At 36.2% G+C, this 25,122-nt stretch overlaps 3 protein-coding genes across 9 annotated transcripts; 1 reads left to right on the top strand and 2 right to left on the bottom strand.

Moving 5' to 3' along the window:
• Positions 1-2,121: 2,121 nt before the first annotated feature.
• LOC132168154 (short-chain dehydrogenase TIC 32, chloroplastic-like) lies at positions 2,122-8,600 on the bottom strand. Its single transcript, XM_059579254.1, has 8 exons — positions 8,426-8,600; positions 7,621-7,852; positions 7,344-7,423; positions 6,760-6,913; positions 5,251-5,329; positions 3,346-3,430; positions 2,961-3,007; positions 2,122-2,583 (listed from the first exon to the last, which is right to left on the bottom strand). Exons 1-8 carry the CDS (start codon positions 8,529-8,531, stop codon positions 2,425-2,427), a joined length of 942 nt encoding a protein of 313 aa, XP_059435237.1. The 5' UTR covers positions 8,532-8,600; the 3' UTR covers positions 2,122-2,424.
• A 257-nt stretch (positions 8,601-8,857) lies between these two features.
• LOC132168152 (SKP1-like protein 21) lies at positions 8,858-22,246 on the top strand. Of its 7 annotated transcripts, none has more exons than XM_059579251.1 (10): positions 8,858-9,064; positions 10,095-10,420; positions 15,050-15,271; positions 15,550-15,741; positions 15,821-15,931; positions 16,127-16,205; positions 20,058-20,161; positions 20,343-20,524; positions 21,497-21,630; positions 21,855-22,246. In XM_059579251.1, exons 2-10 carry the CDS (start codon positions 10,385-10,387, stop codon positions 21,869-21,871), a joined length of 1,077 nt encoding a protein of 358 aa, XP_059435234.1. In that variant the 5' UTR covers positions 8,858-9,064; positions 10,095-10,384; the 3' UTR covers positions 21,872-22,246. The 7 variants fall into 7 exon arrangements, with proteins under 7 accessions (XP_059435234.1, XP_059435231.1, XP_059435233.1 ...); XM_059579248.1 differs by having other exon boundaries at positions 10,076-10,420; XM_059579250.1 differs by having other exon boundaries at positions 9,885-10,420.
• An 817-nt stretch (positions 22,247-23,063) lies between these two features.
• LOC132189153 (uncharacterized) lies at positions 23,064-24,308 on the bottom strand. Its single transcript, XM_059603740.1, has one exon. The coding sequence runs from the start codon at positions 23,896-23,898 to the stop codon at positions 23,146-23,148; it is 753 nt and encodes a 250-aa protein (XP_059459723.1). The 5' UTR covers positions 23,899-24,308; the 3' UTR covers positions 23,064-23,145.
• Between the last annotated feature and the right edge of the window lie 814 nt (positions 24,309-25,122).

Raw genomic sequence — 25,122 nt, 5'->3', positions numbered from 1 at the left:
CAATATTTTGGAACAAATTTTTGAAAAGAAAATCTGGGATGTGTAGCACTTCTCGATAAAAGAGGCTGATATATGTCAAAACAAAAAGTATGCTCAAATTAGTAGCGACATTTGATGGATACAATAGCCTAGATAAAGGGGAATAGGATCCTCTTCAGTTCATTTTCGAAAAGGAGAATATCCAGTTCATGGTTCGGATTTTTTCTTAAAAATCCTAGAGCCACAAATGAGACACCTATCCCACTAACAAAAAATAATAATAAAATACTATTTCATATTAAAAAAATATAAAATAAAATAGTAAGTGGTGGTTGGCCACCCCAGTTGGGGGTCGAAGCCACCTCATGGCCCTTGGGGGTGGGGTGGCCAACCACCACCCCAGTTGGGTGTCAAAGCCACCCCATGCCCTTGGGGGTGGTCCAACCACCTCCGAGGGCCAAATCTAAAAAACAAAAACAAAAAAATTCATTTGGCCCTTGGGGGTGGTCCGGCCACCCCCAATGGCCAAACAATTTTTTATTTTTTATTTTTATTTTTTTTTAATTTTGATTTGGCCCTTGGAAGTGGCCGGACTATCCCCAAAGCCACCCCAGCCCCCAACTGGGGTGGTCTGGCCACCCCTTATTTTTTATTTTTTTATTTTTATTTCATATTTTTTTTAATATGAAATAATATTTTATTATTATTTTTTTTTAGTGGGAAATGTCTCATTTATGGCTTTAAGATTTATAAAAAAAAATTATAACCATAAACTGGATATTTTTCGGTCCAAATGGACTGAAGAGGATCCTGTTCTTGAGAAATGAAGCAAAAATATGACCCATTCCCATCAAGAGATCGGCATTAAAGAAATCAACTTGTTAGGTCAATAGACAACCATAACTATTACATTTGAAATATCATGGGTACAAACTATTTTATTAACAAAAACTTACTAAACTGATGTGTAAGAGCATTCCCAATGGAGAAGCCATATTTTTATGTAAAATAACTTCTCAAAACTCACTTTTATCTAGTTTAGTGAAGTCATTTTTAAATGTCTCTACATCCGATTAGCTATATTTCTATCTATTATATTAAAATATTATTAAAAGTAAGAAAAATTTTGGAAAAAAGAGAACATGTGAGAAAAAAAATGGAAAAAAGAGAACATACAGAGAAAAAGTAGGAAAAGATTTGGGAAAAAGAAAAAACAGTTGAGAAAAACAATGAAAAATAAGATAGCTCCCTTAAAAAGTGCTGCTACATTTAGCTTTTTTTTTAGTTATTCCAATCAAATATCTATTTTACATTTTTTTTTTGGCTAATCTAATGTAGGAAATTTTTTTTAAACATTTGAAGAGCTATTTTAGATAAAAGTAACATTTAGCTCTTCCATTGAGAATGCTTTAACTTATTCATTGGTACTCGTTACATTTATCTTAATTAATTGTTTTGTTTTTCTCCAATAAATGAACTATACATCAATTTAGTAAACTTCTGTTAGTAAAATAGTTGATACCCCTAACATTTCTCTTATATTTATCCAATGACAAAATCAACCATTCTTTCCCAATTTTTCTGATTTTGTCGTTGCATAATAGTTATAGAGAATAACTTTAGTGCGGTCCTTGCATAAAAGGAGGCTTTTATGCCCACCATTCAGAGGTCGCCATGCCAGCTTGGAACAAAATAAATTCATGTTAACAAACATACAGGATTTATATTACAGATGAGAATAAAAAACTTGAAAGATTAATTAAAAAAAACAAAAAAACAAATTAGAAGGGTGGTAGCCACCACAAGTGGGGGCTGGGGGTGGCCATGCGCCACCCCTGGTGGCTTGCGCGGCTACCCACTGCCCCAGGTAGTGGTGCGCAGCCACCTCCACCGTTCACTTGTGGTGGCTTGGCAGCCACCTCTTTAATTTTTTTAAGTAATTTTTTAATTTTTAATTTTTTTTAGGGTAAGATTGGCTTAGGTGTCACTTTGGGATTGGTGGCACAAACCCACCCCACAGCATAGAAGATATTATGGTTATATTGTTGTCTCTATCTGAACAAGTACAAGCAGAGGCAAAACAAGAACAATCATTCAAAGGAGGATGACAAGTCTCAGCCTAAATTATCACCAATCCAAAAATGTAGAAACAGGAGGCAAAAAAATTATCATTCACATTATTGCGTTCAAAGTAATCAGATATGTTACGCCACTAATACAGTACAACGCCCATTAACCATTACTAATTTACCATGTTCGAGAAAAGCACTTTAGCATGAACCTCATTAACAGACCGAAATCACTTCTGGAATCAAGGAGAATACAGGAACATATTTGGTAGAATTCTCTCAGATACGAGAACATGACAAGGGTGCTTTAATTATGTATTTTAACTATATATGTTTAGTTGGGAAGTATGATCATCTGTGATGAGTTATTAGTACATCATTTAATCAAATTCATGCTGAAATCCCAGAGTTTCTTTGCCAACTCGATGTCCCTACCATGTGAGCTTGTCTTGGATGGGTTACTGTCTGAAAAGAATTCGCCACTCACCCCCTTGACTTGAGGATGCAATGCCACATAGCATGTTGTAGCAGCTCCCTGTGATCATAAATAAAATCATAAACATGACAAATAAAAAGCAAGAATGTGGTGTGACCAAATGAAGGCTTATATTCCAAGTCACTGTACCCCACTGAACCCTTTCCTTCTTTGGCATCCAACATAGACAAAATTAAAAACTGTAAATGTTCAAGATTACAGGAAACCTCAATATTTTAATTTCTTTTATGACAACAAGATGATTAAATAGAAGATAAAGACAAACATGTTAAGCTTATGTTTTCCCAGCATTGTTACTTTAGAGCCTACACGAACACTTAAATGAAGCAAACATTATCATGGTTTCTGCATGATGTACACAAGATTCATACACCTTAGTTGATTAAGCTAAAAGGTCTAATTAAAATACTGCTTACCTGCTGAACATTTTTAAGCACAAATCTACCAAGCCTATGAACAAGACCTGCAAAATAAAGATAGCTATAAATCCCCGATATTTTGCATCAAAAGCATCAGTGGGAGTGAATAGTTGACCCTCAAAAAAAAAACAAAAATCTCCAGTAATAGCGGTTCCAAAAACATACGAACAGGAAATACATGAAAACATAGAGGAACTGTTACATGTATGACCATGTTTTACCGAAGAATTAGACATCCATAGGATTGAAATAAACTATGAAACTCATTGGAATTTACAGTTCCACTATATACTGTTACACCTACATTTGTTCATTAACCTACCTTCAGCCCAATTAACACCAAAAAATCCACGTTTATAATGAGATTCAATAAAGTGAGTACCATTCACAATGTTGTTATGACGAAAAAGATTGGTGATGATTGCTCCTGGGTGAAGTGAATTTGCTGTTACATCCACCCCATCTTCCTGTTCAAGAAACAATCACCAATATTATGGATTCCACTTTAACATGACTACCTTCATATACACAGCGTGATGAGTATGACTATGTATATGTATATGTCTAAAAATTTACGTAAAGTTGATACTGTCAACAGTTGAGAAAGGGCAGAAAGGACTCTGTCGAGCACATGTTTTTTAAGGGGACTGTATATGAATATGACAGGTAATTGGACAATGATGAAAAATATTAAGAGATGAATATCATTGTAGCACTGGTGTGATCTAGAATTGCTAACCGTGAGTTGCAGGTTCAAGTCTAAACTGCAGGAGTAGATAAAATTTCAACAAATACAAAATCTAAAAGAAATCTCACACCAGTGACCTCAACTAACAGATAATGGAACATGATACTGTTAAGTTAATACTAAATAAAGGGCTTGTAAACGGATAAATATGATCAGAAGTTAGGAGACAAACATTGGATAAAAGAGCACATTAAATTCATTATAGGCCAGAGAGCCTGTTTAGTCAACAAAGGCTAGCATTTCACATAGAGGAGGTTTTTACACTGCAAGCAAGATAAAAGGGACAACGGGGTCCACATAATCTATCACCTCACCTTTTCCCCAACAGTTCACCATGGTCTTTCCCTTCAAACGCTTATGGCTACTCAACTAATAACGAATGAAACCATGGTGATGTTAAGACTTCTTATTTCCAGTAATATGGATGTTAAGTTACTAAATAAAGGACTCGTATAAAATTTATATGCTCAGAAGTCAGAAGACAAACATTGGGTAAAATAAGCACTTTAAATTAATTGTAGGTGACATAATCTGTTAGTCACAGAAGGCAATGTATTCCATATAAACAAGCATTTTATACAGCAGACAAGATATAAGGGACAAAGGGGTCCACATGGATTATAACCAATCTCGACATAGCAAAATTTACCAACATAAATCTCAGACCATGCGGTAAGGCTCCTGTATTAATCCCTATTTAAGGAATACAGACACATACAAAAACACATACAAATCGTCCCTAGTGAAGGACACACACATGTCCAAGCATGCACTCAGACACAGCAGAAATTTTATTTTCTAGTTTTAAAAGAAGGGGATAACAAAAGTAAGGCCATTCTCCCATTGCTCCATTCAAAAAAATCCCTTCTAGATGAATTGTTTAAGTTGAAGGTGTCATAACTACATGGTTAAAAGCCTGTTACCTTTTCAGTTGCCATTCCAACACTTTAAAGTAGGGAATAGATAACCCCACTGGGTTATACAATAATATATTTGATCCTTATACTAAGAGACTCAGTTTGCTTTATCAAGAAAACAGAATTGCAGAGATAAGGCACTAAAGCTGAAATATATATCAAATACAAAAGAAATAAAAACTGAGTTTTAGAATTTCAGAATTAACTTAAGATATTTAATAAATAAAAAAAATGTGATCCTTGAAAATCAACTTTTAATATAATGGAGAAAAAAATTTGCAAATAAGGCATATGAGTTGCTTGGTATTGAGCTAAAAATCATAAGCATCATAGCAAACAATAATGTCGAGCTATGGCTGTTTAGAAAATTGCAAAGAGGAGTGCTACGTATACTCTTAAGTGTCCACTCTTTGACGTGACAGTAAAAATCATTAGTAGATGAAATAACAAATGAAAGTATATGTAGAATCTAATGGTGAATTTCATTGCCACGTCAGAGAGTGAGCACTTGGGAGTATGTGTAGCATTTATCAATTGCAAAATGTTCAAAAGTGCCATTCATCTACTCTTTCACTATGAATGTATCTTCAATTTCACTGCTATCCTAGAGAAGTTCACATACCTTCAAACGTCTTGCAAGCTCATTGGCATGCAAAATATTGGCAAGCTTTGATTGGCCATATGCAGCCCAACTGCTATACCTGTGTATGAGCAAGTCAAAACGCAATCAAATGTATGCAAAATTCTCTAGTCAATATATGCCATCTAAATAAAACACAACATATAAGCATACCAAGCAACTTCTAGGGTAGTGTCATAATTGACTTGATGATATGTGATCTATTTTGTCAAGCAGACTGTAGTATCAAAGAGGGGTTATTGTCTGATATAATCGTAAAAATCCCAAGTTGTCAAGCGTAAGTGTATAAATTCAATTATTAAAAGCGACCAATACATACATAATCGTTGAAATGTAGGATCTGTAAGAATACTTTGGGAATACCATGCACCGTAGTTTTATATAGCACATTGGATAACCATGCTTTTGTACAATACCTCAAGTTATAATGATTTCTCTCATTGCATTTTCTATATAAATTGTTTAGTTGTTTGTAGTAGAATTAAGGTATATATATATATATATATATATATAATTTCATTAGAAAGCGTAGAGAGGAGCAACTCAAGTACACATGAACTATCAAAGAGAGACCCACAATTAGGAAGAAAAAGAACACAAGTCTAGAAAGTCTGCAAGCTAGAAAAGTGAGGGCTATTGTACACCGCCATCCAAGCATAAAGAGATTTGAAAATAATGGCTTTAACTCTAACACCAATCTCTCACAATCTTCATAGCTTCTCGCGTTCCAAATGCACCATATTAAACATACATGAGCTATCCTCCAAGCTTCTAACTTGCAACAGCTTTCCAATTGACTTCTCCAGCTAACTAACAACTCGACCACCCTTCTAGGCATGACCCACTCTACACCAAACAGTCGGAATATTGAAACCCACAAATCTCTAGCTACTTCATAGTGGAGGAGAAGGTGATCTGTGAACTCCCTGCTTCTCTTATACATGCAGCATCAATCCACCACTATGACGCGGTTCTTTCTCAAGTTATTCAATGTCAAAAATCCTCCATAATACTGCTCTCAGAGGAGCCTTAATTCTCCAAATGTTCTTCAAAGATTTTTGCCCAACTCAATTTCTTAGACAGGATCATATTTAGATCTCCCCTTACTCTTAGGACTCCACTTTGGTGGAGCTGATTATAGGCAATGACTTTTACGCTATAATATCAAATGAGGTAGATGTATAACATGTAAAAGCAATCCATTGAAAATATATCATGTATCTAGAAAATGAAAATTATGAGGAAGAATCTCTGGAAAACTTAACAAGATGTCTTACGAAGTAAGCAACAACCACTAACATAGGGAGTTCCAGATCTTCGAAAGATATAAGCAGCCAAGAGCAACAGCCCCTAGACCAGGGACAAACATGTTATTTTTTCAAAGGAACATAATAATTGAGCATGCTAAATTGCTGATTTGCTGATGGACATGGAATACTATCTCAATAGCATAATTGAATGACAGTCTAGGTTATGGTTAGATGGCACTACCCAGATTTATCATTTATTTGATCAAAACGGATTCCTTCACGGTATGAGAACCGGTGAGCCCCAGATGAAACATTAACAATTCTTCCTTCCTTGCTGCTTTTACGTGCTGTTCTTTTCATAGTGTCCAACAAAAGATTTGTCAAAAGAAAATGACCTGTAAGTACCACAAAAAAAGGAGGATTTAGTCCAGTTCCACATAATTCAATTTAGCATCTATAGACACAGTACATAGTGTTGTAACGTATGGACTGATGGACTGTCCCCAATTCTACATGCAGCAACAGATAGCAAGTGACGGAGGAAAAACACAGTCATCTTGGAATTTTGAAACTGTCTACAAGGATCTAGCAACAATTATCTTGGTTGCTTGATAGTTTATTATTCCAATAAAATCCGCAAACTTGAAGAACTACCAAAGAGTATCTCAAAGCTTCAAAAGTTGAAACACCATGGTCTACCAATGGAATTTTACACAGAGAAACACACACACACACACACACACAAAGTTAATTGAGGTGAATTTTAAACACTGGTATAGAACATCAGTTTAACAACAAATATTTCTTTAATTAAATGCAACACACCTAAGTGATTTGTTGCGAACTGTAGTTCTATGTTATCTTTGGAGAGCATGAATGGTGTTGCCATAACTCCTGCATTGTTACTTGAAACAAAGAAGACAGCGTCACTCCTTCTTGTTTAATACCATGAACTAAGGAAGCTTAAGAGACAGAAATGCACAATAATGTTTTCATGGGTGCGGACAGAATTAAGTCACTGCAAGAGTAAGACACATATATGGACCAGTGAAAACAAAATGTGGAAGAACAGCTACCATTACGGCTTGCACCCTTATCTTACATTAGGATGTTCAGTGGAAGACCGGAGGAATTGAAATCAGATGCAAATTTCCTTACGGATGCCATTGAGCTAAGATCTAACTCCATGGCATCAACTTTAGCACTGGGGATTTCCTTAACTATTGCTTTTTTGACATCTTCAGCAGCAGCCATATTTCTGACCCCCATAACTACATGGGCACCACGCAATGCAAGAACTCGTGTAGTTTCAGTGCCAATACCACTAGATGCTCCTGCAATCAGAGTGTCCACAAGTAACAAGCAAGCCAGTAATTGAATGTAGCAAACGCCTTTGAAAAATATGTCCCAAATAATGTGTTAAGAAGCTAAAAATTTTCTTGTGCAATTGCTAACGAAAATCTACAGCAAGAATTCACCGAAAATTCCCATTAAGTCGAGAAGCACATGACTAGATTCCAATTCTACTAATCTAAATAGTTTGACATCTACAAGATTACGAAACCGAACAAACAGATAACTAAGGCTCCGGTTGGCATTTAAAAAGGCTAAATCCAGCATGAATCTCCACAATAATTTCTTCTTTCCGTATACCAATATAATGACTTGGTTAGCAAGAAGTCTGCTTTCTTCAGAATTATGGAAAATGACAGACTAGTATGAGAAACAGTAAAATATATTTGAAATGGCTCCATAATCATCTTCATTTACCACCACGAAAAAATGTATGTTGTTAGTTCCCTTTTCCGAAAACAAACAACGGCCATACGCAATCTAAAGGAAAAGTAATTCACTTTTCACGGATAAATGAAAAAAGAAAAAATAAACGATGGAGGAACATGCAGTACCTGTAACAATGGCAGTGAGGCCCGTCCCATCAATCCCTTCAGTAACTTCCTCTGCTGTGGAGGAAGACGAAAACCCCGATGGCCCTTTTCTGTGAAACGGCCACATTCTGTGTGTGTTTGTGGAAAATTCCCTTATCCGGCCAATTTGGCAGTTGCGCCCCAATAAAATAAGCCTGAATATTATAATTCTATTTTAATACTTAAATCTCCAAGCAAGATCAACGGTTCAAAATTTGGTAAAGGAAAAGAAAATAAAAGCCCAACTTAGGCCATGTGGCCCATGTTGGTACGTTGAAATCTTTCACTGTCAGTTAATAGCCCAACCACCTTCCGCCCGACCGCTCCGGCCCAAATTGGGAAGAAAACCCGACCCGCCCAGAGATCTCAACCCACCCTTCCCCCAATTTTCCCCTTCCATTCCAGTCCCAACTCCCAAACCAAACCCTAACTAACTACCACCACCACCACCACGTGCGACGGCACTACTCTTTGACACAAGTCACGTGCCGGACACAAATCGATAATTAGAGAAAAGAGAAAGAAGGAAGAAGAAACACAGGCTTTTGGAAACCCTACCGCCCTATCTCTTACTCTCGCTATCTCTCAGACCTCTCTGCATTTCACCCTCTCACCTTCAAGGTACGCATCTCTCTCTCTCTCTCTCTCTCTCTCGATATTTGTGTGTGTATATATATATATACACATCAGCACACAACTTGTATATTTATTTTAATTTTGATTTTGTGTTATCGTAAGTTGTGGGATTCATAAATACCAGTCAAGCTTTGCTTTCATTGGAAATGAATCGGATTCTCAAGTATTCTATGTAGTTTAATCTGATTTTCTTTATCTGAGTACCTGAAACCCATTTTATGGTTATGTTTGTGTATACTTTTGTTAAGAATCGTCGTAATAGGGTCAGTTGGATGCTTATGCTTTAAGTTCCGGATACTGAAAATTTGACAAGCCCATTCCTACCACCCCGGACAACCACCCTGGTCAGGTCCAAGACACTCTGGTTGAACCCGTGACTTCAGGGCAGCATTTTCCTTTCTTAAGTCTTCTATTTTCCTGGCCAGGGACTCCCAGGATGCCTCATTCACCACGCCATGCTTACCAGCCACCAGAGCTAGAGAAGCCAAGCAACTCCTCACTCCTTTTTGAATTTCGGTTATTTCTAACAAATTATTTGCGACCAAACTGAGCATATACTGATGGCCACATCTGCAATATTTGAGCTTCAGAGCTTTCCATCAGTGGCTTTTGCTACGAACTCACCAATATGGTTTATATATACATACTCTTTTACCTACTTATGTCTGTGTGATTGTTGAATACTGATCAAATTTCTGTTATGGGTCCTATTGTATTTTTCTAGCTGTGATGCATTTGATTGTTTTATCTTGTTGCTGATTTTCTTCTTTTGTTACAATTCTATTTCTCATGAAAAACACTATAGGTGGGACTATCTACGTGAGATTGTAAATAGAGGAGGGCTCTAAGAAGACAGAAAATTTCGAATATATATAAAGGAGCAAAATTGGAATGTTTTACAAATAGGAAACTGGACTAAAATTTGATTTTGCTTTTCTTTTATAATCTTTTGCTTTCTAATTCTGATCTCAGTTATCTTTTAATCGCTTCTGGCAGTCACATGTTCTAATTTCAGGCAAAACATCATATGGTGTGGTGCTTATCTTGTTTTCTGCTTTACTACTAAGTAAGAGCAACAACATCCAAGGAAGCTCTCCGTATAAGAATGCTTATGCACTTGTTATTGAGATTCAACATCCAATCATTTTGGGAGGCACTGATAAAGAGTTTATAACATCCTAACAAAGTCAAGATTTTGAATAAGGCGAATTGTTCATTTGCTTTGCGACTCCTTGTTTTTTATGTTGGAGGTGCAAAGTTCATTGAGTCAGAACTCTTATAAGTTATTTGCAGTGTCCTTTTCAAATGTCAGAAGGTTCCATGGCCGTAGTTAAACCTGAGGTATGTTATCTTTTTATTTTGTGATGATTTCAGATGAATTATGCAGATAAAAATCTGATTAATCATTTTTTTTAAAGATATTTATATTCCATTAGTTGGTTGTTGGGGAGTCATGGTGACTAGGGGCTGCTCCTAACCTGAGTGTATAGAGGGTTTAGGTGGGCTTTATTTCTAATATTTAAAGGGTATTAAGACCTTGTTGTGTTGAACTTATTTACAAATCTGCCATTCAAATAGTATTATGACTAGCCTTTAACTTGCTCTATGCACGGGTTTTTTTTTTCTAGTAGTGTTTAATTTATAAAATATTTTCAAGGAAATGTTGTGGAAAAGAATAGTAATAATAGCAAGACCAAAAGTGAGACACAAAGCACTAACATTAATTTACCTTAAGGCATCCAAGTCTCTCACTAAATCATGCCGCTTCCTGCTACTAAAAGCAGTGTTGATTCTAATAAAATGATACATAGAAAAGAAAAATCTTGCGTATTACTTGCAAAAGTTACCAAAAAGAACAAAACTAAGTTTTTAAATTTCCCAAGAAACAACAATTAAAACAATGTAACCCCAAATGAGGAATTGCGTTGTGAAGCAACAAGACAAAATTAAGTAATAGATCCTGACCAATCAGATTTGATCCTAGAAGAATCATCAGAATATAAGTAAAGCACACATTATCTTGATACTTGGCATTCCAAGTTTCAATCTCTGAGTAGAGAAGCACTTATCTTAGATGAGTGGTTTTGGTCGCTCAAAATTAGGACTGATAATGTTTGACACGACGTGCAAACTCGACACTAGCCCAACACAAAATTAGTGGGTTAAGGTTGAGGAATCTAATCCATTTAATTAAATATGTCGGGTTAGAGTTGATTTATATAGTCTTATACTTTATATCTTGACATGACTTAAACTCAACACGCAACATTTAGAGCTGACAATTTTTTACAAGACCTGCAAATTTGACACAAACCCAACATGAAATTAACGAGTTATGATTGAAGGGTCTAGCCTGTTTAATTAAATGGGTTGGGTTAGGGTTGACCTATATAGTCTTATACCCATGCCTAGCACAACCCAAACCCGATACGTGAACATGAATTGCCACCCCTACTTTAAAGATCATAACTAATAATAAGTATTAGATAGATATAAGTCGAAACATTATAGGAACAACAAAATACATTGTTTGTTTTGCACATACTCAACACACAAATTACGACATTGAAAAAGAAAAAACGAGCAAATGGCAATAGGAAAAACCTCTAATGATGACTTTATCTTGTTCTGCTGGGATCTCTGTCTCATCTCTTGGAACTTCCTCTTTAGCCTCCTCATGAGCTTCTTCTTCCATATATGCCTCAACACCGGTGCTTTATTACAATCTTCAATTCTCCTAAACCTCAACCCACCATGTGCCTTCTAACAATTCCATCTTCTAGTATATATATATATTCTCATTAATTTCTAAAGTATTAGTTCCTAAACTAACAAAAATGTAAAAGTTCATCTTGAATATCTGCACAGATGAATACAAATAAAAAACGAAGAAAACAAATAAGAAATTTTATCTTCAGTGACCTCATACAATTAGTTGGGGCATAAACGCAACCAAATAGAGATAAATGCAAATTGGTCAAATTCCTCAGTACCCAATCGGTAAAATATCACAAACGTAATATCTAAATTGTCAAATATTGCAAACAAAAAGCCTAAGATTTCTTTACCTTCAAATGCATTTTTCATTTTCTTGAAAACCCCGAGTTCTGATTACTCTAAGAGAGAGAACCTAAAACAACAGTAACTTACGCAAATTAAACACTAAAACATTTCAAAAACAAAAATTAGACTTTTTTAAGGGCATTGTAGAAAATGGGGTTTAGAAGTTATCTTTTCTCCACGTATTTCTCTCAGCCATCAAATGTGCAGTGGAGAAAACATTCTGTCCAGTGCCAATGAGCTTTGCCTCAAATGCTATCCCCAATCGAGATTCAGGACTTCTTACCCTCCTTGCCTGATCTTGATGGGAAATGACTGTCAACATTAACATCATATCAGCCATCAACATTACTCTTCAATACCCTTGATATCTTCTGTTGTTTCCTGCTTTCTCCTTCCTCATCATCTTCATCCTCTACACTGTAATGAATGGTAGCCTGAGATGTTTTGAGTTTTTCAAGATATGTAATCTCTTCATCTCCATCACCAAGTGCTTCATCTAACACGTCTCTCGGAGATATGTTTGCTTTTGCAAACAGGCTCGTATTTATCAGCCTGGTTTATGGAAATGTTTTCTTCAGGCATCCTGCTCCTGAAGAATGAGCTTTTCCCACATTAAAACCGTATTTCAAAAAATCTGTCCATGACCCCCGAACCCCAACATTGTAAAGGAACGGTTGTCATCTGAATTTCCTGCAGCACATATATACACTAGATAGATAGCTGCAGTAAGATGCATAGCCAATCTCTGAATTGGACTTCAAAACAGTGTTGCGTGATAGGGCCTCAGCAAACTGGGACTTGATGTGTTGCAGAATTTGATTCAGGGGCTAAATTGGAAGGAAAGAAAAAACAATAATTCCTAGAGACCATCAGGTAACAGCATAAGGAATTTCTAGCAGTTAAGGTCGAACAAAATCCAGTGGAACAATTTATGTTTCGCATGCACCCACATCTAGAAAAGGTTAAAATGAAAATTGAAATTTCATTTTTTTTTAATTCCTTATGCAGTGCTTAAGGAAAAAGCAATTGACGCATGGCTAATGATTTAATATGAGATTTCTTTACCTTCCAATGCGTTTTCATTTTCTTGAAAACCCCAAGTTCTGATTACTCCAGGAGAGAGAACCTAAACAGCACTAATTTACACAAATTAAAAACTAAAACATTTCAAAAACACATTTTTAGAGTAATTATTGTTTAGAGTAATTATTGTTTACACAATTTAGACTATTAATTAAGGGCATGAAAGTAGTACTTGTTTAGAGTAATTATTGAACTCCAGGGTGATCTCATTGCAGAGTTGTTGATAAGCTAATTCCCCTCCTGAAACCATGTATTCACCAAACCCACTACCAAAGCTTTTATCTGATCATTCTTGGAAAACATAAAGCTCTTTGTTGTCACCACATCCAAAGAAACCATATTTTCACCTAAAAGAAAACAGAATCCAATTCCTTATGGTTTCGCTATTGCTGTTTTTTTTATTCATAGGTGCAAATAAAAAAATATTAAAACTGTACTGCCCCTCGGTTTCTTAGGAACCAAACACAAACCAAATAAATGATAGAGGAATACTTCTACTTCTTATCAATCACCATACTTTTACTTCTACTTTGCTAAAAGACTACAATTTTGCCTTCTTTTCTCAGCCATCAAACACACCTTTATTGTAAAACCCAAAAGCTTTCTCCCATGGCAGCGCTGCATCTTCAAGCTGTGGGGATCTCCGTTGAGGGGAACCCGAAGGGCTTTTTGAACACATGGCTCAAGTGGATAAGGGACTGCGTCATGAGGTCCCATTTTTCACTCCTAAGCTTAAAGGAAGAAGGGAGTTGAAGAACTTAGAGCGCTCTATCAACTTTGATGCTAGGAGTCGTGGTTCTAGCCCGGGCAAAAGCAAGAAGGCTCTTGCTGTGATGTAATTTTGCCTAGGGTTTGTAGGCTGGTTTTTGTTGGGGTTGTTTGGGGTTTCTTGTTTTCCTTTGTTTTTTCTGTTTTTTGTGTATTTCCTGTATGCTTAGCGACGCCTACGCTTTTTATAAAATTTCTCTGATTACCTAAACCCAGAAAACCCCATCGATTAAAAACCCAAGATACACCCCCCACACCCAAAGAAAACACACATACACAAAACCATAATGATTGAAGCTATGCAACTCGGTAGAGTGCAGATTGAGGTAAGAAAAAAAAAAAACAGCAAATAAAGAGGCGCCTTTTAAAGAAACAATAGCGAAGAATTGATAGAGAGAGAGAGAGAGAAAGAGAGGGACCTTCGTGCTGGACAGATTGGTGCTGGGAGGCAGGGGTGCGCTTGGTGACGGTGTGAGAGACGAAGACGATGAACTACTTAACGGTCGGTCCATTGTACTTTCCTGTGAACACATGCACCATCCGTTTGCTTCGAAAGTGGTTGTCTTAGAGAAGTTGAGAGTGTGGGATTGGAGTTGGGGTTTGTGTGTGCGTGTACGTGTTTTTATTTATTTATTTATTTTTTACAAGTGATACTTTTGTTTTGAAGGAATAGCAGATAATGGCTTAAACACTTTATTTAAAATGTTGTGAAAAAAAAACCCTTAAAGATCTTATTTTAAAGTGACACATGGCAGAATTTTAGGCATCCTAAAATTCTACTTGTCATATTTTTAGACAACCTAGGGCTACATTCTCTTATGAGTCTGCTATTATATATTATATAAGATTTCATAATACTGTCACACTGTTCCATTTAAGATATTGTTGCCCCTTTGGTTAGAAACCAAAATTTTCTCCCATAGGCAGAGCTCAATGAGATGACAGTGTGCAATGAACCTCGGTCAAGCTTAGATCATAGGTTTATTTATGTTGGCCTAATGATTTTCTTATTTTGATCCTTAGTTCTGTTTATGGTTTATGGTATTGTTTATCCAGATGAAGTCATACATTTGGCTTCAAACTGTTGATGGTTCAATCCAACAAGTAGAAGAAGAAGTTGCCATGTTTTGCCCTATGATATGCCGAGAAGTAATTCAGACAGGCATGGGATCTTCCAAAAACTATGCTATATCACTTCCACAGCGAGTCAATCCTGCTATCTTGGGCTTAATTCTTGATTACTGTCGATTTCACCAAGTAGCAGGTCGTTCTAATAAGGTTTGATATGCTGTTCGACTCTCTTGTGATGCTTTTGCTCTTTTTAAATGACATTTATTCCTCAATTTGTGATTAAAGATGTTCTGAGTTTTAGTAAATTTCAGAAATGAAAAAACTTTTATTACAGTCCCTCCAGGAAGATAGTCATTTTATCTAGTTTGTTATTAACTTACTAGTCTATAATTATTTTGGGGAGCAGTGATGAGTGAACTAGATGGTAGAACTTATAATTGAATAGTTTAACTAAAATTTGAATATTGATATCTCTTTTGCCATAGGAGCGCAAAACTTTTGATGAAAAATTTATTCGGATGGATACAAAAAGGTTATGTGAGTTGACATCTGCAGCTGACAGCCTCCAATTGAAGCCTTTAGTTGATCTCACAAGCCGAGCACTTGCTCGGATTATTGAAGGAAAAACTCCTGAGGAGATACGTGAAACATTTCATTTACCTGATGATCTCACCGAGGTTGTATTGCTATCAAGAAATCAATGTTTTTAACATCTACTTTGCTCATGGTTTCTCATGTAGATTTGGTTTTCTCTAGGAAGAGAAGTTAGAGCCCCTAAGAAACATCACCGATGACCCACGTATTCGGCTTCTGAATCGATTGTATGCAAGAAAGAGGAAAGAATTAAAAGAGAGAAAGAAATTGAAGGTGCTACTTTTACTTATTTGCTTGTTTTCTGCCCTCATTGTATTTGAGCCCAATGTTTTGTGCTGAATATTCAATTCTTGCTGTATATGAATTCAAATTTTGATTGAATTGGTTTCACTCTAATTATGTAGTTGAAGCACTTGGATGTTCATGTATATATTAGCATTAATAGCAAATGGATTCCATATGTTTCAGAATGTCGAGGTTGAGGAGGAGCGTGTGGATGATCGCTCAGTCGATGATCTCTTGTCATTTATAAATGGTGGAGATGAAGGTATATGAGAGAAATGATCTTTTCTCCATTCCATTTAGACAGCTTGTCTCTTTTCTTCGTACAAGTGGGGTTCTCAACCTCTTGCAACTTATCCATGTGTTCATAAATCCCTGAATTATCTGTGTCAGACTTTGCAATATTGCAATTGATAAATTGTGAACATTCAACAATTGATGCTTCTAGTTATGCATATCGCTCCATTTCTTTTAAAGATATTAAAAACCACTTTGTCATTGATTTGCATGTCTTTTCTGGTGAAAAAGACAAGTATTATACTTTGGATGGATTTTTTGGATTTATTCAAACCTAAAAGTGAGAAAAGAAGAAAGAGAGAATTATATAAATGAATGCGGGACATTAAATATGGTATAATTTCTTAAATGGTTTTTCCTTCTTTTCTTTTTTTTTGACATACAGAACCTTGTGACGTAGTTAACCTTAACACTCTAACTCAGAATTTTTCTAGATTTGCACATAAGCCTTAGATACTATTGAAAGTTATAATAACTAAAAACAAAAAACAAAAAACAAATTTTGGACTGTAATTGCATTCACACAGAGATTTTTTGTTTTGTTTTTGGCAAGAATTCACACATAGATCAATTCTTTAAAAGTTGGAATATTTGTGGTCATGTCTAGATTCAATTGGGAAAAAAGAGAGTGGGTTTCTGGGATTCATCTGGGTATAATGATAATGGTTTTTGAGCAATTTTGAGTCGATTTATATAGTTCACACGTTTCTTCTCTCTCTTTTTTTTTTGTTAGACAATCTTTGGGATTTTTAAACTTTTTATGGGATGGGATAGGTGAAGAATTCAAATTTCACTTGGTTAGTTAGTCCAAGGTTTGCTCTCAGATCATCTTTGAGGGGAGGGTGGGATTTGGAACTTGAGGATGTTCAATCACCTTTTTTTAGGAAAATGGTTATGACAATGTGCTTGAGAGAGGGGCATGGTGAAGAGTTGTTGTGGATGCTAAATATGACAATTTGTGAGATGTATGGTGTTCTATTGAAACGTCCTCGAGTCGTTTGCGGTGGGGTTATGGAAGAATATCAAGAGGATGGATGCTATTTTTTAGGCATTCCAAATTTGAGTTGGGAGATGACTCCAAGATTAGATTATGGCATGATGTGTGATGCTTTAGTAGCAATTCATTGGGAGGTTTCTAGTGGTTACTTTAGTGGAATGTTAGATTCATTAAAGTGGCCCACGACTGGGAGGTGGATGTTATTGCTTCTTTCTTCAATTTGTTGTATTCCTATAGAGTGAGACGAGAAGGTGAAGAAAAGCTTTGGTGGATCCCTTCAAAAAGAAGGGTGTTCGTGGTTAGCTCTTTCCTTGTCTGTAATGATGGCATTCTTTTCCTTGGAAAAGTATTTGACGGACCAAGGTTTCTTTGAGAGTGGCTTTTTTTGCTCAATTGGCGGCCCTAAGGAAGATCCTCAACATGGATAACCTTCAGAATCGGCATGTCATTATGGTAAATAGGTGTTGTATGTGCAAGAGGAATGAGGAGTCTACGGACCATCTTCTACTCCATTGTGAGGTTGCTTGTGCCTTATAGAATGCTTTTTTCCAATTGCTTTGGGTTGTCTTGGGTTATGCCTAACTGGGTAGTTGACTTGTTCGCTTGCTAGTGAACAAGTGAGGACATGGTGTCTTCTTGCCTTCTTTGGTGCCTATGGAGGGAAATGAATCATCAAATCTTCAAGGATCGCGAGAGGACGTTAGAGCAACTTAAGTCATTTTTCTTTTATTCTCTTTTTATTTGGACAACTGTGTTGGTAGCTCCTTTGGAGATTAGTTTTCTATGATTTTCTTGTTCGTTTTTCTCCTTTTAGTTAGGTGCTTATCTTGTATACTTCCTGTGTTCATTTTTAATGATATTTCAATTACTTAAAAAAAAAAAAAAAAAAAAAACTTTGTTTTATGAATAAGGATTATTATTATTTTTTTCATTCTATCAGGTCTATGGTTCGAATCCCCTTGGGTGCAAACAATTCCTTGGGGCAGGCGAAGTCGGAGTATTACCCGATTCGTGTGGAGGGGTGCTTTACACGGGTTCGAGGTTTATCCGACAGGGGTGGGTACACGAAGTGGCCTTGCCTTGGAGGGGTCCTTCATTATCAAAACAAAAAAAGATATGAATATGAATTTTTTATGAATAAGGATTTGTAGGGTCTGTTTGGGACTGCGTTTGAGGGGTCTAAAAGTGCTTTTAACACTCAAAAAGTTTATTTGAAGAAAAAAGTACTTGTTTGGTAAAAAAATTAAAAACGCTTTTAAGGGTTCAAAAAACCTAAAAATAGCAAAAACATAATTTTGACAAAAGCTTAAAATTGAAGCTTTTGTCCAAAAGCTTAAAATTGAAGCTTTTGTCCAAAAGTTCTTTTTGACTTAAAAGCTTTATTTCTTAAGCTCAATCCCAAACATGCTCTTAAACTATTATACTCTTGAACACATTTAGCATTTTAGAGGCAAGCCTGCGGAGGTGCTTTTTGGAGGAATTCTGTTATTGTGATACCTTCTTGTTGTGGGTTGCCCTTGGATGAATTTCTTAAATTCCCTCAGTTTCATTGGGTCATTCAGACCCCTCACATTCCAGCAACCAAAAAGAATAATGAAAACAACAAGGGTTTGGAACCCTTAAGAGAGGTCTATCTCCACCTTCCCCATTTCAGGAAACGACTCATCTTACCCTTATTCTTCTTCTTGACGCCCAAGCCTTTCTTGTTTTTCCTAAGAGTTCTTATCTTTGCTGCCCAAACTGCTGCAGGAAATGCTATTTGGACAGTAGTGGATCAAGGTATGCAACAAGCAGAAGTCATGATAAAAGGCCTTGATATATGTTAAGTTACCACTTGCCTCAAAAGATTAAGTTGATAGGAAATAATAATTTATTTATTTAATAATAGTCACACTCTTTTTGCATTGGGCTTAGACTCTCCTTTTGATATAATATAAGGCCCATAGAATATTTAACTAAAACGGAGGATATATTATGGAGTCAGCGTTCGAATTCAAAATCACTGTTCTAATTTCTTAGCTTATAGGAAATGATACATTTAATCGTTTAATTAATATTCTAACATTATAATGGTTGTTAAATTTCTACAGTTTACGTTGTTTCTGTTTTATGTAGTGCTTGATGTAGTTCAATTAGGAATTTATATAGTTTTCTGATCATGCTATAGCAAGGTTAACCATAATATGGTGAAAATTTTGATTTTAACATTGCTGCAACTTGTCCATTATTGTTATAAATAGATTAATGTTCTTTTGGATGCACTCTATGCCTGCACCCTGAAGTAATCATGTTTGTGAAGTATTTTTATTTTGATAGATGCTTCATTTTGTTAATTTCTTGGCGATACATGTAAGACCATTAGCAAGAGACTCCCTAAATCCCATTTCCTTCTCTAAATTTAGGGAAACCTCTTCAAAACTCCCATACAACAAACTCCCTTGGTGTTCCCTAAACCAAGGGAAACCCAAGGGAAGCAAAAGTGCTACCCTATTTCCTCTCTCTTTCTCCTAGCATTTATTTGAAAGAATATTTAAATGGCTTTCTCTTTCTCTTTCTTTTCCGTAGCATTTATTTGAAAGAATATTTAAATGGGATAGGGAAAAGATGATGGAAGTTGTTGTGGAGTTTATTTGAATAGGAAAGCAAAAAGTAACTTGGTTCCCTGTATTTAAAGAAAATATAAGAGAAGCTGTTGTTAGTGTTCTAAGTAGTTGGTTTTGTCTCAACATTCAGTGGCTTTTTGGAATAGTTGAGCTCATGAATTGTGCATAGCCTATTTGGTTATTTATCTTACTATTTTACATAATCTAATCTGCTCTACAGATACAAAGGGGACGAGAACCAGTAAGAATAAAAAGAAAAATCGTCGGAGAAAAGATCAATCAAAGGATTCTTCTTTAACCAATGTAAATGGAAACCATAATAGGGTTGTCACCTCTCTCTCTCTCTCTCTCTCTCTCGTCTTTGTGTGTGTCTGTTCGTACATGTGTATACATGTATATGTATTGATAATGAGATTCTTTTATTTCCTTTTATCATAATTATTTTATTTGCACTTAATGAAGTCAATATTCTCATTTTTGAATTGCTGGTGTCTTGATATTTTAGGAGTTGCTTGATCTGCCGTCTGCTTGCCATGAAGATGAGGTTAACAATGTTGTATTGGCCTCTCCTAGTACAAGTTCAAAGTTGCAAGATTCTGCCGTTGTGACTTTTTCCCCAAAGCTCGAGTTTGAGGATGGTGATATTGATGATGATTTAGATCCTGCGATGAAGGAGGAACTTGACAGGTTAGATGAATATATTAATTGGGGTATCTAGATTAATGTGATGAATTCACCTTTTGACTTTAGTTAGATTACTACAATTATGTTCATTATATTTCCTGGTGAACCCGGAAGATTACTTAAACTTTACGGAACTGCCAGTAATACTGCCAACTCATTGCCACAAAATGTATGTCAAAAGAACCTTTGTTAGAAGCACGGTTTTGCTTCTCAACTTTATTGCAATCTTCCTTGTCCCAATGATCTTAGATATATCACATTTCAGCTTTTAGTTTCTTTTCTAAAAGGTCTTGTCCACCACATTCCCCACCCTCGTGGGCAGCCCTTGTTTCCACCCCACTACCATTCTAGTCCTCAACTTTAAGCCCAGATTTAACAGATTAATCTGTGGAGATTGAATTAAGGGGATTTAATTGGTTCTAAATGTGATCAATTTGAATTTATTAAGATTTTACACTTGAGAAGTTTGAAGTTTTAGGGGTTGTTTAGAGAGGAAACTTGCTTCTTCTTTTTTTTTCTTCTTCCCCTTTTTCGTTTCATGTATCCTGCTCATGTTTCATTTTGACACCTGTTCCCCGGATAGAAAGTTTGGCTCTATTTGTTATTTGTTAATACGTTTTGGTGGATATTTTTTGTATTTGGTTTGAAAAGAGTTCTAATGTGACATAAATGTGAAAACTGTTTTTATGTTTTTAAGAGTATTTGTGTTTGGCTTCCTAAGGGGTAGCACAATCGGTTAAGGACTACGCCTCTTGAAGTAGGAGTCACTAGTTCAAACCTCCTATTCTCCTCTTCTCCTTGAGGACAAAAAAATTACTTAGAAAAAAAAGTATATATAAAAAAGAGTGTTTTGTATTTGGGTTGTTTGTTAATGTTTTTGTTTTAAAAAAAAAAAAACAAAAATTTTAACAAACGGATCCTTTATTATTCGTTAATATTATATCTTCTATATTTGCATTGTATTCTTTTATGTAGGGAAGTGGAGGATTTTGCACGAAGATTAAATTCAGATTGGCCGGAAAGAATGCAGGAAATTTTATCTTTGGGCCAAGAAAGAAAGTTTATGCCTATTTCTATAAATGGCAATGGTTCCATGGGTAGATATACAAGTACGTTCTTCCTCAACCTTCTTAATACGTTATCATTGGTATTGGCAGTCTCTTCTAGTCTTCTATGCTCCCTGTTCTGGACGATTTCAATATGAGTCGCCTGTCTCCTAGTCTTCAAGAAAATATGTTGTTTGCTTGTGTGTGTGTATATATATATAGAGAGAGAGAGAGAGAGGGCTGGTGTAATTGATGGTTTGATGTTTATCGTTTGTTCATGTGAATAGGTTTGGATCAGAGATAATGAATCAATGATAGATAACTTATTTCTTGAAAAGGACAGCAGCTCGAGTGGTTTGGAGAAGATGCCAATATGGAGTTTGCTACCGTCAAAGGCGACAAGAGTTCACATTTTTTTTTTTTGGGTGTGGGCATCATGTGAGTATTTTATTTGTTCTACCATCGCCAAAATGCAATTTCTTTTCATGGGCGTGTTGTATGTAGGAAAATAGAAAAACGAAAAGGAAAAAAAAAAAAAAATTATAGTTGGCAATTCGGGCATAGTCTGAATGTGTCAGGTGGTTTGTGATTTTCAGCAATGGTCATTGGCTAGTTTCTGTACTTGAGATTATGTTTTCATAATTTTTTCATTTATAGTATCTTTAGGCCCTTTTGGCCACGCAAAGTTTTGTGGAAAATATGTACTTTCAAGAGAAGTGATCATTAGAATAAAAATTTATATGAGAAGGGCTAAGTGCAATATGATCTGTTTTGGATTGGATTAATATTGAGAAAGCATTCTTGTTGGAGGGAAGTATGAGTAATTTTAGAAGTCTCTTTTGTGTCACTCCAAGAATGATGTGACTCTTAAAATTATCATTTGATCAAAGTTCAATAATGATCAATCATAAGCCCAATGATAATTTTAAGAGTCACATTATTTTTGAAGAGATATAAAAGTAACATAAAAAGGACTTGTAGCATTACTCAGAGAAATACTCCGTAAATGTGTGGTTTGTTTGGATGCAAGCAAGATGCACTTAAATCTCCATTGATATGGAAAATCCACAATATGAGCTGCTCATATGTTTTGTAGTTTTTCATTTAATGGCCACCAATAATACTTACAATGTGGTAATGTGTGTTAGCTTGGAGTTACATAGGAGAGTTTTACAGGTAGCAACTTTTTCTATACTCATGGTGTCTACACTTTGGGAAAGTATATTTGTATGAAACAGGCTGGCTTAGTCGTGAGAGACAATGTTACCATTCTAACCAAAATACGACCAATATGAGTAATGAGTAGCAAGCCCACATCATTCTAACCAAAATGCAACAGGCTGGCTTAGTTGCATTTGTGGAACCCTTGACCTGGCAAGAAGCGAAGTAGCTGCGGGTTGGTTAACCAACAAGCACAAATAGTAGAAATAGTATTTCGTGTATTTATCCGGTGCATAACCCCCAAATCACTAATTAAACCATTTCAAAAAAAAAAAAAAACAGAACTTCATCAATCACATAGCAGCATTCAGTAAATAAATTAAAATAAACGTCATCATTTTCTTCATCAGTCCCTGATCACACTTTATTTAAGTAATATCCCTTGAAAGCTCTAGGAAGATAGACAGGCAGCAAGAAGCCAAAAAGATTGAAGCACCAGAAGGCCAAATTGGCAATAGCGAGCCCTGTCCCAACATACAACCTCGTTTTAGACCCTCCATACTCCTCGTCAACCTTCGAGACCTCGCTCCTCAGCCAGTCCACAATCGTAAAGATCCTCCTTGCGTTATAGCAAACCGGCACAAAAGCACGTATTGGCAACGAGAACCTGTCCGAAAATGCCACTCCTTCCATGAATACTTGACTGGTGAGAAGAAAAACATGCGGCGTGGCCGCCTTGATACCTTCTTTATCACCCTCGAAGATGCCGTGAAAGATGTATGCTATAGGGAGAAAAAGACCGATGATGGCACCTACAGACACGTAGAGGCGAAGAAGCTTGTTTTCAGGAGTAGTAAAGACGAGTGGTGGGGGTTCCTTCCGGGTTGGCGTTGGGAATGCCACCTTTGACATAAAGTAGATATAGGAGAGGGAAAAGAAGACGAAAGCAAAGTCTTCAGGGCTTACCATGCCGCTGGCTGAGAAGATGATGATGACAGCGAGGGCGTTGAGTTGCCGGAAAGAGAGGAAGCCGGCTTTTCGCGGAGTTGTAGGGTATTTGGTGTTGGTCTTTGAGGAATAATTAGTTGCATCGTAGCTTTGTTTCTCTTCACTTTCTTCTTCTTTTGGAAGGCAAATGTCATTGCATGTTGGACCAACCCCACCCGACATTTTCTGGGTTGGATGAGAGGCTTGGGTTAGGATTTTCTCGAGTTTCCTTTTTCTCCTTTTCGATCTGCAGGTGGCCCGGGAACTTGAGACGGAAAGATGGAAGACGTATTAGGAGATTATTTAAAAGGGTAGCGCAGGGGGAGGAGTGGAGATTGGGAATTGGGATATATGGTTGAGTTGAGGTGAAGAAGGTGGACAAGTGGCACTTCTCTAGGAGTTTAAGGAGGACACGTGGCCCGTTATGTTGGGTGAAAAGAAAGGTGTGGTCTCTGTAATCTTATCTCCTTGGAGTCTTCTACCTTCCTCTGATGAGCTAGTTACAAGCCACAGGAATCGGTGTAAATGAAAACAATATAATTTCTGATCGATGTTCTTGGAGGAGAAGTACTCCATGTCCATATGAAGTACTGATTGCATCAGGGTACGTACAAGACATATCCAAGAAAGTTTTTATGTTTAAATAATATCTCCTCTCGCGTAAACTTGGCTGCAAAATTAAAAAAAAAAAAAAAAATTGGTTATATCCGGGACGGCCGACTAGCAGAGGATTTTCAGATGCAATGAACCATGAATTCCGGCTAAAGTTTCAAAATGATTCTACTAATAAAACTAACTTTTTTGGCATTAGGTGCTCTTTGCTCCAAGTTTTAGGGACTTCACACAACCAAGGATTTCATTTCTTCTCTTCTTAGTCTGAAGATATCTCTCATTTTGGTATATTTGCTATCTACTTGAATACCATCCTAGACAGCTCCCTTTCTGGTCAAGATCTTAAACCTGCCGGTGGCATATTTAACCATCGCCATTAACTTACCCAAAAAAAAAGACCTATCGCCGTTAGAAACATGGTTGTCCAAACGTGTGGTTTCATGAGATTTGAGGCCTCTCAATTTAAGCAGGAATTGTGTATGAAAATAATTTTTGAGCTGTGCCCAACTAATAACAAATTGCTGGAGACATTATTCCCATTTCATGACTAATTGCTAACGAATTTTGACATCCAGGAAAGAACCCCCAACCTAAAGAAAGAAAATAGAAAACCCCGAAAAAGTCTGCATAGAATAAATGAGCGATGATAAACATCACGCCGAGCGTACTTGAATAGTCATACACACCCGGCTAATTTAATATTTTAAAATAATAAAATATAATATTTTAATTAAAAAAAAATTAGCCAATACATGCCCGGTGTTGTGTATCATCACTCAGAATAAATAACAAACT

The sequence above is a fragment of the Corylus avellana genome, chromosome ca1 (assembly GCF_901000735.1).
Source record: "Corylus avellana chromosome ca1, CavTom2PMs-1.0".
NCBI classification, from domain to species: domain Eukaryota; kingdom Viridiplantae; phylum Streptophyta; class Magnoliopsida; order Fagales; family Betulaceae; genus Corylus; species Corylus avellana.
Note: the sequence above shows the minus strand (reverse complement) of the source record. Positions and strands in the feature narration are given on the sequence as shown.